The following is a 16,230-nucleotide window of genomic DNA, read 5'->3' on the forward strand; positions in this document are numbered from 1 at the left end:
ACATCTGTGCTGGTCCTTTTTACATACAATCCTTTTGGAAGAGAAATGTCGTCTTAGAAATAGATAAATTTGTGAGTTTTTTGAAAAAATTTTAAAACAAAACAACTCTAATAGATCTCAGTAGCCCATTCTCTCAGGAAATATCTTGACTTTTGCTTAGAATACTTAATTTTAAGCATCTTAGGTAGTCATCAAAGGCACCACAGCCTGGGCCACAGCAATCAGGGATTTTTTGTGTGCACGTAAAATAGGGTGAAGACTGTGAATGGGTGCCTGTTGTTCTCCACAAAACGTCCCCAGTCAAGCGAATGGTCGGTTGTCATTTGACTATCATAGCTGTGTCACTTTTAAGGTACTGGGCCATAATTTAAAACCAACTTGTGCCCTGGCTGGTGTAGCTCAGCGGATTAAGCGCTGGCCTGTGAACCAAAAGGTTGCAGGTTTGGTTCCCAGCCAGGGCACATGCCTGAGTTGCGGCGGGTCCCCAGCAGGGGGTGTATGAGGGGCAAGTGATCATTGCTGATCACTGTATCTCTCACAGGTTAATGTTTCTCTTCCTTTCTATCTCCCTTTCTACCCCTCTCTCTAAAGTAAATAAATTTTAAAAAACCTTACAATCTATGACCACAACATTTAGGAAGTAATGTGAGCATGGAATTATTCATAATCTGCATACCTTCATATTTACTTAGGGAATTTTTTCATTTCTTTCATGATTTCTTAGTCATAGTGTGGACTTTTAAAAAATAATTAAGTATTCAGGAGCTAACTTTTGAGTCTGTAGTTTTTCCTTTGGTTTAAGACTCCCATTAGAAACCAATTTAATTTATTGTACTAATTTAATTTAATTAAGAATTTAGAATTTTTTTTAATCCTCACCCAAGAACATGCTTGTTGATGGTAGAGAATGGGGAAAAGAGAAAAAGAAGGAGAGAAGCATTGATATGAGAAAGAAACATAGATTGGTTGACTTTCATACAAGCCCCAACTGGGGACCAAACCCACAGGCCAGGCATGCGCTGGGACTAGGACTTGAACCTGTGACCTTTCAGTTTGCAGGGTGACACCCAACCGAGTCACAGTGGCCAGGGCAAGAATTTGGAATTTTTCAAAATAAACTTGATAACTTTTTCAAAAGATAAAATGCAAGTTTTATTCTTTCAGAGGTGTCAGCTTCATAAATTATATAAATGTCTATTTATTATGTTGTGTACCTGGAACTAATATAATATTGTATGGCAATCATAATTGAAAAACATGTTCTACAAAGGACACTAAACCAAGAAAAGGAGGAATCGTATGAGAAAGGCAAGCTTAAGTGGTAAATTGGGTGTTAATGAAGTAGCTGTAGACATTCAGAGAAGGGGGACATACAGCTAAAGGTGGTTTTGAGAGGAGACCCCACAGGAAGAAGGACGAGACTGGCTTGCAGATCGGGTGGGATTTAATAAGCTGCTGGGCAGGGACATTTTTCAGTGTTAGGGAATAGCTCTCTTCTGTGGGCCCAGATCACCATGGACATCTTGAATTTAGAAGGCAAAATGGGGAAAATTCTCCCTAGTTAACTCTGGGCTGCCAAGGTGCACCCATAGTTTTCAGTGTGAATTGTGACTACTCTTATTATTTCTCTATTTAACCCTAAAAGGGTTTATTAATAAGATAATGAGAATGAAAAATAGTATGTGTGTGGGGCTGGTACCTGCCACATCAGCCTGAGTAGTAACAGTAAACCGGGTGACAGCTTTTGTTCCATAAACCGTGTAGCATCTGGCTGAGTGATTTCCTTCCTTTTTTCATCATTTAAAAAAACTTTTTATTTTGAAAAAATGTTAGCTTTATGGAAAAATCACAAAATTAATATGGAGAATTCACATATACCCTTCACTTAGTTTCTCCTGATGATTAGAATTTATGTAACCATGATACAGCTATCAAGAGATTAACATTGTAATAATGCTAGTAACTAAATTACAAATCCTATTTCAATTTCAGAAGACTTTTCATTTACATCCTTTTTCTGTCCCAAAGTCCAACCCCCGATCCCACACTGCATCTAGCTGTTATCTCTCCTCAGGTTCCTGTTGTCTGTGACAGTTCCTCAGTCTTTATCTTTCATACTCTTGACACTTTTAATGAGTGTGATCAGTTAATTTATAGAATACCTGTTTGTCAGACAGCACGGTAATAATTGTTGCAAGCAACATCTTCCAATGGATACTAAAATCATTGGGCAGAATTTTCAGGAGAAACAGAATATTTATATAGTTTCATTCAGTGTATCTCTCTTAAGAAATTGATTAATTACAAAAAGGAAAATAGTAACTTTACAATGGGTGGGTCTGGCTAACCCCATCTTAACCAAATGAGTAAGTTGAACATCTTCAGTAAGAAGGCACACTGATACGTCCCCACCGATGTGATGCTCTGAGAAGGACACATGTCACTTCTAGGATGTTATTGCCAAAAATACATAACCTCAGTCTCATTACGAGAAAACATTAAATGGCTTATTTTTAATTGTGTGTTTTTTGTTAAGGCAAAGCATAATTGATTTGAAAGAGAAGGAAATGCCAGAATTAAGAAACAGACTGCAGAGTGTCAATAGAGACATACAGCGCCTAAAGAATGACATAGAAGAACAGGAAACACTCTTGGGCGCAATAATGCCAGAAGAAGAAAGCGCTAAAGTGTGTCTGACAGATGTTACAATTATGGAGAGATTTCAGGTACGTTTATTGCAATTTGGGGCAGAATAAAATCTGTTTCATGGTGGTTTGAATGTGAAGTGTGAAAATGTCAAAAACAGTGGCTGGTATTCAGGTACAGATCATGGTTAGAGTTCCCCCATCCTGAATTATTCAGAAATTAAGAAACATAGGTAGTAGTTGTGTTTGTTTTCATTTTTACTCTGCTTCCTTTTGCTTATGTCAGTGAAATTATTAAAATTAACTTCATTTTCATGTTATTAAACTTTGTTTAAATTATATCTGAAAACAGTTATAAATTGCAATAAGTTTCTTAAAGAAAATAACTTTGTTTTATTCTTAAGATGGAACTTAAAGATGTTGAAAGAAAAATTGCACAACAAGCAGCTAAGCTGCAAGGAGTAGACTTGGATAGAACTGTTCAACAAGTAAATCAGGAAAAACAAGAAAAACAACACAAATTAGATACAGGTAATATAGTCTTGTCTCCTCATGTACCCATTAAAGACATCAACATTTCCAGCTTATGCTTTTTGCCATACATTTTACACCTGTTACATGGACAACGAACTGCCTGTCTTCCAGTCCACAGTATATTCATTTTCTTTGCTCAAAAGCATCACTTCTCCTCTGTTTCCTTGCTTTGCACAACAGATTTTGAGTGATGAGTATCAAATGAGGTGTACTCTTAATCATATCTGCCCTGTGAGCCTCACCTGTGAGTGGTCAGCAGGTGACAGAAAGCTTATTTGGGGGCTTAGAAGGGTCCTAGTGGCACTTTTCTTGTAGTGGGTAGGACCCATAGAAACTCGACTGTGAATTCCATCGGCCTATAAACCTGGAAGGGTGCTGCTCATAGCATTTTCTGTACTCTTACATTAATCACTGTGTTCATATATTTTTTGCAGTTTCTAGTAAGATTGAATTGAATCGTAAGTTTATACAGGACCAGCAGGAACAGATTCAGCACCTGAGAAGTATAACAAATGAACTTAAATCGGAGAAACTTCAGATATCCACTAACTTACAACGTCGTCAGCAACTGGAGGAGCAGACTGTGGAGTTATCCACCGAAGTTCAGTCCTTGTACAGAGAGATAAAGGTAAGAACATTTGTACATGTTTGTTGTTTTTTTTAATTGGTTCAAATGTATGGAATACTCTTTATTTGTATAGTGGCTAAAATTCTGGTTATTGTGAGGATAAAAGGAAAATGGTACAGTAACTCTTCATGTGGTTCGTGGGTGACAGGACCCTTGTACTCACAGGTGAAGTTTTCCGGGAGAAGGATTTTGGTCATAACAGGAGGAACTGGCTGCCTGAGTACTTTAGTGGTGAATTTCCTGTTGTTGGGGGGGGTCAGGTGGTCTGGCTAACTCCATATGAAGACTCCTGCATACGAGGTTTGTCTTATCTACAAATTCTGTACCCACAGTAGACACTGCCTTAGTCATAGCACTTTTTTTGTTTAATTTCTGATGTAGTCTTCCCCAAATAGTAATAGGCTTTGAGTTGGCACATAGAATGGAACCTATTTGGAATCCCTCATCTGATTAATCAAATCTAAGACATAACCAGTTAAGTTTTTGAACAATTTTAGAAACAATTATCTAGGTTTTCATAATTACAAACATTCAATAAGCATTCAATGTATTATATTACTGAATCTACAGGTACTATGTTTATTAAGTATTTTGGGGTTACAGATTACCAGAGGCTTAGAGTATGATATAAAATACTACCTTTATATAAGTTGTTAGTGTACCTAAAGCACTTCGACAGTAAGCCAGTTAGTGACTCAGTTATCCAGTTGTGCTATATAACTAAATCCTCTATTACAGAAAATGAAATTGAGACTTTTAGGTGTCCAATGACTTGTTCAAGTTCATGCAGCTAGTAAGAGGGAGGGTTAATTTTCAGGGTTAATTTCTGATGTTAGGTTTACTGATATCTAAGACATTTGACTTCTCACTATACCTTACCACTTCCCAATATGATAAGATACATCTGTATTAACGTAATACTAAATAATCATTTCGGGGTCTTTTAAAATATTTTAAATAATTTTTTATTGTTGTTCAAGTACGGTTATCTCCATTCCCCCCCCATACACCCCTATCCCACCTACCTCCACCCCTCACTCTCCCTCAGACTTCCTCCCTTTCATTTTGTCCGTGTGTCCTTTATACATGTTCCTTGACAGCTCTTCCCCTGTTTTCCCCCATTATTTCTCCCCCGCCCTTCCTCTGGTTACTGTCAGTTCTTTATTTCAATGTCTCTTGTTCTATTTTGCTTGCTTGTTTTGTTGATTAGGTTCCACTTATATGTGAGGGTCTTAAAATACCTAAGGATCGTTGTTTTTGAACAGTGCGCATCGTGTGTGTGTGCTGCAGAGCTGCCGTACAATACACACTTCTGATTAGTAAACTAGTTTGTTACTTGAAAGCCTTTTTCCTTTCAAAATAGGGATGGACACATCAGATATCAGTGTGTACAGGACTTTTTTTTGTTACCATAAAATATCTACTTAGTCTTAGCAAACCAAGTTTAAGGACAAAAATATCTTTCACAGTCATATTCCTGTCTGTAAAAGAGAGGCCTGGAGTTCGTGAACTTCCCCATTCTTTGTCACACAGAGCTGACATGGGCCTCTGCAGACCTACAAAAACTTATACCTGAAGCCACATGCTCATATAATTGGGAGCACACGGTGTAGATTAAGAATTGGGATGCTGGCTGATGCAGGATAGGGTAGTGGCTCAGAGAGAGACTCTGGAGCTGGGTGGGATTTGAACCCTGGCTCCTTTATTTACTGTTGTGACCCTGGACAGATCATGTCTGTGCCTGTTCCCTCACCTGAAATAGAGGATGAAAATAATGGTACCTTCCTCATAAAGGTGTTGGAAGTGCAGATGACTTGATTTTTAAAGCCTAACACATAGAAGAGTGCTTTTATGCATGCAAAGTCTGACACCTGAAATAAGATAATGGAATGTATATAAGACTTTATTTTTTATATTTTTAGGATGCTAAAGAACAGATAAGCCCATTGGAAACCACACTGGACAAGTTCCATCAGGAAAAAGAAGAAATAATTTGCAAAAAAACTACAAATATCAAAATAACACAGGATAAAGTAAGATTGCATTTATATATTTACTTACCAAGTACATATATGAAACATTGTTATGTTCAGAGCACCGTGTTGGACAATGTTGGACACTATTATTTCACATGAGATTAAAAGCATAAGATAAATAGTATTTTCAAATTTGTGACATAATCTTAACATTAAAAATTCTTGTTATAATAATAAGGATTAAACTTAAATTAGATTGTTTCTTGATCTGTAGTAGAAGTTGAGAATTGAGACTATTTAATCCAGTTCCAAAGGTGAAAAGGGACTTATCTGAGATAAAATTTGCTGATGATAAAAACTAGAACCCAGGGCTCCTAACTTGCAAGCCAATGTTTCACTGTACTTTCTCCTATTAAGCTTTTGTTATTTTTAAATTTCTTTGGAAATAAATCTTTTATGCCCTGGTTTTCAACTAGTGTGTATTTAATAAATATTTTTCCACAGATAAATGATATCAAAGAGAAGGTTAAAAATATTCATGGTTATATGAAAAACATTGAGAATTATATTCAAGATGGGAAAGACGACTATAAGAAGGTAATTTTAAACTTAAAACTTATTTGTTTTTGTTTTTATTTCTTGTGCCTAAAGTTCTTTCTTTTTTGTAGCAAAAAGAAACTGAACTTAATAAAGTAATAGCTCAACTAAGTGAAAGCGAGAAACACCACGAAAAGATAAATAAGGAAATGGGAATCATGAGACAAGATATTGATACACAGAAGGTAGGTGTTTTGCTCATGGCTTATGGTGGCTTATGCTATCACTTATACCAATAGCATTCTTTATTTTTTACTTTTATTTTCAGTAGACCCACTAAACAGAAATGCCAACAGTAGAGAATATCAATTCCAATAATGTATTCTTTTCTTATTTACTTTTATTCATTTTTATTTTCAATAAAAGAGCTATTTGGTAAAAATTTAAACATAAAAGACTAAAATTAAAAATGTTTGCCCTGGCTGGTGTAGCTCAGTGGATTGAGCGTGGGCCTGCAAACCAGACAATCATGGTTCGATTCCCAGTCAGGGCACATACTGGGGTTGCAGGCTAGTTCCCAGCAGGGGATGCACGAAAGGCAACCATACATTGATGTTTTTCTCCCTCTCTCCTTCCCTTCCCCTCTAAAGATAAATAAATTTTTTAAAAAATGTCCTTCCTTTTCTGGTAATTCTCAGTCTCACTCCTAGATGTCATTACTGTTAATAGCTTTTTGTTAGTTCTTTAAAAACTTTCTTACTCACATACCAGCAGAGAGATGGGTAGATAATGTGTGTGTGTACATTTACTTTCATAGATGAGATCGTACCACACATATCCTGCACCTTACTTTTTTCCACTTAATGCAGTTTAATCTTACATATCACCTCAATTCACAGATTGATAACATTCTTTTTTAAAAGTATATTTTATCGATCATGCTATTACAGTTGCCCCGATTTCCCCCCTTTTGCCCTCCTCTACCCAGTGACCCCTGTTCCCTCAGGCAACCCTGCCACCATTTTTCATGTCCATAGGTCATGCGTGTATAAGTTCTTTGGCTACTCCATTTCCTACACTGTACTTTGCATCCCCGTGGCTATTCTGTAACTGCCTATTTGTACTTCTTAATCCCCTCACCTCTTCACCCATTCTCCCCCTTCCTCCTCCCATCTGGCAACTATCTGGTAACTAACTTCTTTTCTCTTGCTGCTTTTAAGAGTCTCCCTTTATCTTTAACCTTTGGCCTTTTAATCACGATATGTCTTTGAGTGGGCCTCTTTGCATTTGTCCTAATTGGGACTCTGTGCTTCCTGGACTTGCATGTCTATTTCCTTCACCAAATTAGGGAAGTTTTCTTTCACAATTTTTTCAGATCGATTTACAATTTCTTGCTCTTTTTCTTTTCCTTCTGGCACCCCTCTGATATAAATGTTGGACCCCTTGAAGTTGTCCCAGTTCATACTAGTCTCATTATTTTAGATTTTTTTCTTTTAGTTCTTCTGCTTGGTTGTTTTTGCTTCCTTGTGTTCCAAATCATTGATTTGAATCTCTGCTTTGCTCACTCTACTGTTGTTAGAGTTCTTTATTTCAATTACTGTATCCTTCATTTCTGACTGGATTTTTTTTATGCCGTTGAGGTCTTTACTAAGTTCCTTGAGCATCCTTGTCAGCAGTGTTTTGAACTCTAAATATAATATATTGCTTATCTCCATTTCATTTAGCTCTTTTTCTGGAGTTTCTGTTCTTTCATTTGGGCCATGTTTCTCTGTCTCCTTATTTTAGCAGCCTCCCTGTGTTTGTTACTGTGTGTTAGGTAGAGCTGCTTTGACTCCCTGTCTTGGTAGTGTGGCTTAATGTAGTAGGTGTCCTATAGAATCCAGTGGCACAGCCTTCTCTGTCACCCAAGCTGGGTACTCAAGGTGCACCTTTGTATTGGCTGAGTACAATGACCTCTTGTAGTTGAGTCTTGGTTGCTGTTGGCAGATCAACAGGAGGGATTTACCACGCCAGTCAGCTACAAGGATTGGCTATTACCACTGACCACCAACCTCTGCCGTCCATGGTCCATAGAGGATCAGATGTGCAGGGGCAGGGTGGTGGTTCTCTGTTGTAGTCTATAGCTGTCCACTGGGTGCGCAGGCCCTGGGGTATCCTGGGTGGCGCAGACAAAGGCCAGTCCCTACATGTGCTTTGCCCAAGTCACCTGCCTGAGCTCTAAAGCAATCTGAGATGGCTGTTCCTTGTGCAGGGCTTGGAGATTCCCAGATGAAGCCAAGCTGTGACTCTAATCTGGCTGCTGCTTGCTAGGACTCACTGAAGCCAGCTGTTGCTTGTTTAATAGGATTTAGGAGCCAAGACCAGCCATTCTTATAGAAAAGCAGCTTGAATGGGCCCATAAATTGGGTGGGACAGAGCCTCTGAGGATCTCCAAAGCAGGTCAAACAGTGTTAGCCAAGTTTTTGGAGTTCAGATTTGGCACCAGCTTATCTGCTCTGTGGTGGGAGGGCTTGGGGAAGGAACAATGGCCTCTGCTTGCCCTGTTGCCAAACACTTGCCAAACACTTCATTCTCTCCCTCTATACCACTGGTGCCCTTCAAGCTGCCACCCCAGTGCTGGAGCTCAGAGGGAGTGAGTCTGTGTAGGTGAGTTCCTGTAGGAGTTCCCTAAAAGGAACTGTTTAGGGCTCTAGCAGTTTCTTCCACCAACTCAATCCCCGCTGGTTTTTGCAGCCAGGGCTTATCTTCCTGACACTGGAATCCTGGCTTGGAGGGCATGGTCTGGGGCTGAGACTCCTTGCTCCCGGGGAATCCCTTCTGAATTTTTATCCACATGGGTGTGGGACCAGCCCATTGTGCATCTGTACCCCTCCTACCAGTCTGGATGGATGTGGTTTCTTTAATTCCATAGTTGTCAGACTTCCATTCAGCCTGATTTCTGATGTTCCTGAATGATGGTTGTTCTATATTTTAGTTGTAATTTTGATGTGGCTGTACAAAGAAGTAAGCCATGTCTGCCTGTGCCACCATTGTGACCGAAGTCCAATAACATTCTTTTTAGTGATTGTAAAATAGTCTATTTTGTATATTTACTTGTTTTTTTCCTTATTGCAAACTGTGGCGGTATATATCCTACATATACCTGTATTTTTTTTCTTATTCTGACATTTTCATGTAGTATAAATTACACAAAACAGTTTGAGTGTAATATATTTTTTAAAATTGTAAGTAAAATATCTATATATTAAATGACCTTCTAGTTGATTCCTATATCATTTATTTTTCTCTATTAAAGAAATTGATTTTCACAGTATAAAATCACATAAAAAAACTATCCTCAACATGCCTTATGCAAACATGATGGTTGATCTACCTAATTTAATGACTACAGTTGATGCTTGAACAGTGCAGGGGTTAGGAGTGATAGCCCTCCCCCACCCACTTCGCACAGTTAACTTCTATTATATGCACTTATAACTTCTGATTTCCCCAAAACTTAGTTGTCCCTCAGTATCCATGAGGCTTGGGTCCCAGACCCCCAGCTGATACCAAAATTCAAGGATGCTGAAGTCCCCTGTATAATGTGCTGTATGTAGATCAGTGCACACGGGCAGCCCTCTGCACCTGTACACTCCCCACCATGCATCAAAAACAGGACAGGCATCCATGTATGTTTGGGAAAAAATCTGTGTGCAAGTGGAACTGTGCAGTTCAAACCTGTTGTTCAAGGGTCATTTGCACACCATTTCTCTGTCCTGCTGTTTTAAACAGAATATGGTATTTGAATGTTTTCATCACTTGTGTGTAAGTGACGGTTAAAAATCTATTTGGAGATTAGCCATATAGCTTTCTGCAGGATCTCTGACTATAGTGCCAGGAGTTTCAAATACATAAATGTCAGTCAAAGGTAAATTGAATCTCTGCCATCTGATATATGCTGAATAACTATATGATGCATATATCACAAAATAGTTAATCTATCACTAGTTTATATGAGGGTTGTCTATTTGAAATCACAATTTATAAATCAGTAATATCCCTCCATATACAGATACTAAGATGAGTAAGATTTACCAGTCTGTGACCCTTTTCAAGTTGATGATCTTAAACTTAGTGGATCTGACTGTATTAGTTTACTTCTATAACCTACCTTGTTCCAGAAATTATATACTAAGTTATATACATAGAGCAATGCCAAATAACATTTTAAATTAACATGGAAATGAGGCAATGTGGAAGAAAGGGCAAGAAGTTAAACCTGGGGAGTAGTGAAACAGCAGATCCTTGAATAACACAGTTTTGTTATAATGTTTGATGAGTTGCTTAGGAACTTAACTTGTGTTTATAGCAATTAGCCTTTGGTAAAGTTGGTTTAAAATATATAATTTTACTTAAAATTGTTGAACCTATTGATGATACTAAGTGAGGATGTACTATGTATAAAATGTAGGCCGTGAGATCTGATTTGCTTGCTAAAGATTCTACTGTAGCCGTCATATGAAGAGAGGAAGTCACAATTAGGTAAGATTCACGGTGTCCCAGAGCTAAAGGGAAACTACTTCCCTGTACCGCCACCAGAGAAAAATGTCTCTGTAGGTATTCACTAAAAGGAGAACACTGTAAAGATTAATGAAAACCATGTCTTCAACAAACTTCATGGGGCTGTTTTTTAAAAGTGTACGTTAGCATCTTTATTGTCCCTTGATGAGGTTCCATAGGTAGTGGTGTAACTTTAGCCTAAAGTAAAGAGTGTTTAGAGAGCAAAGGTTAGCTAGGGGCACCCATCAGAAATGCCTAGCTTTTTTCCATTACTAGGAATTTAACCAAGAAAATGTAAAATGTTCATACCGGCATTATTCATAATAATCAAAATATGGAAACAACCCAGATGGTTATCACCTGATGAATAAACAAAATGTGGTATGTCCATAGGTATTAGTCAGGTTTGTCTAGAGAAACAAAACCAAAAGGGTATGGATGGATGGCTATATGTCTGTGTGCATGTGTAAATTTATTACAAGGAATTGGCTCCACGTGATTGTGAAAGCTGAGAAATCCCAAGATCTGTAGCTGACAAGTTGGAGACTCGAGAGAGCTGATATTATAGTTTCTGTCTGATTCTGCAGGCCTGAGAACCAGGACAGCCGAGAAGCCAAAGAAGAGGCGATATTTCCGTTTGAGTCCAAGTGCAGGAAAAGACCACTGCCCCAACCCACCAAGTCAGTCAGGATTTACTTCTCACTGAGCTTTTTTGTTACATTCTGGTTTTCGGTCATTGGGATGATGCCCACCGCCGTTAAAGAGGGCAAACTGCTTTACTCAGTCCTAGGTTCAAATGTGAATCTCGTCCAGAAACACCCTTAAAGACACTCAGAATAATGTTTAACCAAATGTCTGAGTACACTGTGGACCAGTCAAGTTGACACACAAAGTTAACACATAATACAATGCAATATTATTCAGCCACAAAAGGAATGAAATAGCAATACACACTAAACATGGACAGAACTTGAAAACAGAGTGCTAAGTGAAAGAAGCCAGCCACAAATGACCACATATTATGATTCTGTTTATATGAAATGTACAGAATAGGCAAATCTGTAGAGACAGGAAGCAGATTAGTGTTGCTAGGGATGGGGGCGGGGGGAGCGAGGAGAGAAGAGATTGGAGAGTGACTGCTGATAGGTATGGGGTTTCTTGCGGGAGGAGGGATAAAATGTTCTGGAATTAGTGGTGATAGTTGTGCAACCTTGTGAATATGCTAAAACCACTGAATGTGTACTTTAAAATGGTGAATTTTATGTTACATGAATTACACTCCTCAATTTTTCAAAAAAAGTCTGGGTTATTAAAAATATACATGTCTATTTCTCCATTTCAGATGAATAAATCAGACTCTCTGGGGCATGGGCAGAGGCATGTATGTTTTCTTAAAGGACCTCAAGGGTTTTTTTGTTTTTTTTTTTAAGATAAATTAATATTTAATTCATTAATTTATTAACAGGACCTCAAGGGTTTTGATGTATAGCCTTAACTATTAATCGCTGACCCAGAGCACTGCCTAGCTTTCAGACAGTCGTCTGTAAAGCTGTTTTCCTAACCAGATGTTTGGTGGATGCCGGACCGCAGTCTGCTGGGTGTGTTGTTCCATCGCGGGCCCCCAGAGGGCCTCTAATTTTTGTTTCCTTCAGGTGGCTCCCTGCAAGCATTAGCTATCATCTGAGCTGAGTGATAAGGGTTTATCTAAGAACTGAGGGGTCTAATAGTAGTTTATTTATAGGATTACACCCTACCAAATTTAGTCCATGGGGGTAAAAAATTTGGAAGTTTAATAATCTGCCTCCCTTATTTTTCAGATAAAAGGAACTGGAAGTGACCTAACTTACCAAAGGTCAAAAAAAGTAGTAGCCAAGGAGGACCTTGGCTCTACCTTGTCAAATTGTGGTGTACTAGAACTGCATCTCATCGTCTTTCCTGCCTCTCTCTGATACATTATATTTTGTAGAAAGTAATCAGAATTCTCATTGGTTAAATAAAGTACAAGGACAAATTTGACCCACTAGCAGTTACAAAGGCAGGCACTGTTTTGATTACTTCACATACATTAAATCATTTTAATCTTCACAATAGCTCTGTATGACTCTTGTTAATATCACCCTGTTACAGTTAAACTGAGGCTCAGAGAATTTAAACTAATTTGCCCAAAGTCATTCACTTTGAAAGTATAACACTGAGACTTGAGCCTAGGTGTATACCTGACTTCAAAGCCTATGCTTTTTAACTAGTATGCTGCATACTGTCTTTCAAAAGGAGAGAAAGCAACAAACTGACCTAAAGGAAATGCCTAGTTTCTAGTGACCATGAAAGAAAACAAACCAGGAACAGCATTTTGTGCCAAAAATCAATCTCAACTAAACATGTGATAGATAGCCCATTCAAGAGTTCTTTCATGGTGGCTGTCTATCATGAGGGCAGAACAGGGGAACAGTGTACTCACCTCCACTTACATTATATCAGAATTACAACTAAATTATAGAGCAAGCATCATGGAGATCCACCTGCAGACTAGCTGGACAGAATGCCTAAAACTAAGGCTATAAGGAAGAAACCAACGTGAGACTGGAAGGAGAGGCAAAGACATGGAATGGTCAGGTCTCACACCCACCGTGCAGTGATTAAGATTCAGGAGGGATATCTCAGCTGCAGAGGTCCCTCCTGAGGAGCAAGGGGGCCCAGCTCCACATCAGGGCACCAGTGCCAGGAAGAGGAGCCCCATATTTTCTGACTGAAAACGAGTGGGTATGGTATCTAAGAAAGAAAACAGGCTGATAGAGACCTAGGTGCTGCAGATCTTAAAGGGCCTGAGCACAGACTCCCTCACACACTCACTCTGAGTTCCGGCACAGGGGCAACTGCTTGAAAAATTCCAGGGATGTGGAGAAGGACTAAATTGACTAGCTTCAGGGTGAAGGCCGGAGGTTCAAGGGTCGGGGCAGCTCTCTCCAGGGCCTGGAGATGCCATGGTTCCTTTATTGAGCCTTTTCAAGCAGCTGGCCGGCAGGCAGGCACAAATCTAAGCTCTCCACTAACCTGGCTAACACTCTTGGCCCCATCCATCTTACATAGCCTGTCTGAACCTCTTTCAGTGGCTTTTCCACATAAACAGTCTGCCTCGGCTCATGCTGCAATCTCTCCTAAAGTCTCAGAGATCCACAAACAACCAAGCAGCAGCTGGCCTTGGTGTGCCCTGTGCCTCTCACTAAGCAGCCCCACGTTAGGCACTAGCAGCAGCTGGCCATGGTTTACAGTGTAGCCACTCCCAACCATATCAGTGTAGTCCCCTTTAACTGCTTATAATGATGCCTTTAATATATAAGTATACACTTATATTATTTCCAGGAAAACTGATGGTATTTGGGGGAAACCCTTGAAACAGTGGTTTATAGATGGTCAGGGTTGTATGTGAACACTAAACGTGTGAGAAAGGTCCCACTGTGCTTCTCTCCCATCTGGTGACTCGGTGCCATTACTGTTGGCAACAAGGTTTTGCCAGAGGTCTGCCTGTCCCTCCTACTTCCCACATGACTAAGTTTATCTCAGCTGCAAGGCTTCCTGAAGGAGGGTCCTAGCTCTTTTTGAGAAATCTTGACTTTGAACTTGTGATATTTTCTGTATTCAATCTTTTATGATCCAAACCAACATTATTTCTGCAGGAAATTTTTTTCTTAAATTTCAAAGAATCAAATTATAATCTTGTGCTTAATGTTTGTCTCTTGACAACATGGTTCATTGTAGTCACTGGGAAACCTGCTGAAATAATTGTGTTGCTGCTGCTAAGTGATTAGCTCTCTTTTAAAGACAAAACTACTCAATAAGAACAGCCAACTTTTTAAACTTTCAGTTCAATTCAGTAGCCTGGGAAGTAGCTTCAAATAGATAGACATTTAGTATTTTTTGGCACTTCTTACCGATTTGTGTGATTATTTGTCAACTTGAAGGTAAAGTTCTTATTTGACATGCTTAATATTATCTTATAGTATTGGCACATGGTAGGAGAGAAATACAACTAGGCAAAAAAGTTAGGGGGAGACTGATAGTAGTATTACTGTCTGGTGGTCTTTAAGATGTTATTGTGGGGTTCCTGTGCAAGATGACCCAATGAGGTATAAGTATATTTAAATATACAGTTGTAGTTTTTATTTCATAGTGTGAATTTCTGGTTTGTGTGCCCGGTCGTCCAGGTTAGTGTAGGCTGGAGGAGCCTTCACGCTGGCCTTGGCTCCCTCTGTTGAGTTTAACATGATTCTCAGCAAGGCAGAAGTAGCAGTGCCTGTCAGCAGTTGCCTGTTAGGAGCCACGAGTTGGTCACTTGATCATTTTTATGATTAACTGATTTAATATTTACATTTAGATACAAGAAAGATGGCTGCAGGATAACCTTACATTAAGAAAAAGAAATGAAGAACTGAAAGAAGTTGAAGAAGAAAGAAAACGACATTTGAAGGAAATGGGTCAAATGCAGGTTTTACAGATGAGAAAGTATGTTTTTAAAAATAGCCTTTAAAAGATCTGTTACTGAATTGTGAAGACTATTCAATACATGTTTTTTAAAAACAATTTAAGCCTTTAGCCTCAGTGTCCCTTGAGACTCACATGAAGGTGAATGGAGTTTTTATACCAACATATTCCATGGTCTTGTGAATTAAATTACTGAACAGGTGATAGAGCACATATAGTTCTACTGCAGTGACAGGCAGGAATACAAATGCCATGTCCCCAGATTTCTGCTAGCCAGCTTCACAAGGTAATGGTCCCAAGCAAAAGGAGCATGTAGCCTGTGGGCCTGGCTTGGGTCAGTCTGCAGTATTGCGAAAGTGATTTGACGTTGAAGACCCATTTAACACGGCCCCAGTTGTAATTATGTGACAACCAGGCAGGGGTTTTTTGTTTTGAAGATTACCCTGATTCTTATTTCATCTGGTTTTATTGGTATTTACTGTAGGTTCTGCCTTCCTGGTGCAGCAGAAAATATTTTATTCTTGCCTTAGAGTTAGTTGCCTTAAGAATTCTGTAAAAACCCCGTTGATGCTAAGGTGCTTGACTGGTATAAAAGGTTGTGCTCACCAAATAGATTTTTGAACTACCTCAGTTGATTTAATACAGGTCTCTCATTCATTCAGCCATCATGTATAGATTTTTCATTTGTTTTCCTGACTTGACACAGAAATCTGAATCAAAGAATATAAGTTTTTCTAAAGGATATAGTAAGTTGAAATTTTGATTTAATTTATTACAAGTAGTTAACCCCCTTGTTTAAAATCTCTTTCATATAACAAGGAAATCAGACCTTCTAACTAGAATTGCTCTTCATCTTTAGCCGCTTTATTTTTTATACATTAGAACACTGAGA

General features: G+C 38.8%; 1 protein-coding gene across 1 annotated transcript in view; it reads left to right on the plus strand.

Moving 5' to 3' along the window:
* Positions 1-16,230, plus strand: part of RAD50 (RAD50 double strand break repair protein) — a 76,211-nt gene that overhangs the window by 42,033 nt on the left and 17,948 nt on the right. Inside the window, exons 14-20 of the mRNA XM_037129892.2 lie at positions 2,537-2,726; positions 3,050-3,176; positions 3,614-3,807; positions 5,730-5,840; positions 6,288-6,380; positions 6,452-6,565; positions 15,232-15,359. Coding sequence (XP_036985787.1) covers positions 2,537-2,726; positions 3,050-3,176; positions 3,614-3,807; positions 5,730-5,840; positions 6,288-6,380; positions 6,452-6,565; positions 15,232-15,359 — 957 coding nt within the window. The remainder of the gene's footprint in view (positions 1-2,536; positions 2,727-3,049; positions 3,177-3,613; positions 3,808-5,729; positions 5,841-6,287; positions 6,381-6,451; positions 6,566-15,231; positions 15,360-16,230) is intronic.

Source organism: Artibeus jamaicensis, unplaced genomic scaffold, assembly GCF_021234435.1.
Source record: "Artibeus jamaicensis isolate MK-2021 breed Jamaican fruit bat unplaced genomic scaffold, CSHL_Jam_final contig_786, whole genome shotgun sequence".
NCBI lineage: Eukaryota > Metazoa > Chordata > Mammalia > Chiroptera > Phyllostomidae > Artibeus > Artibeus jamaicensis.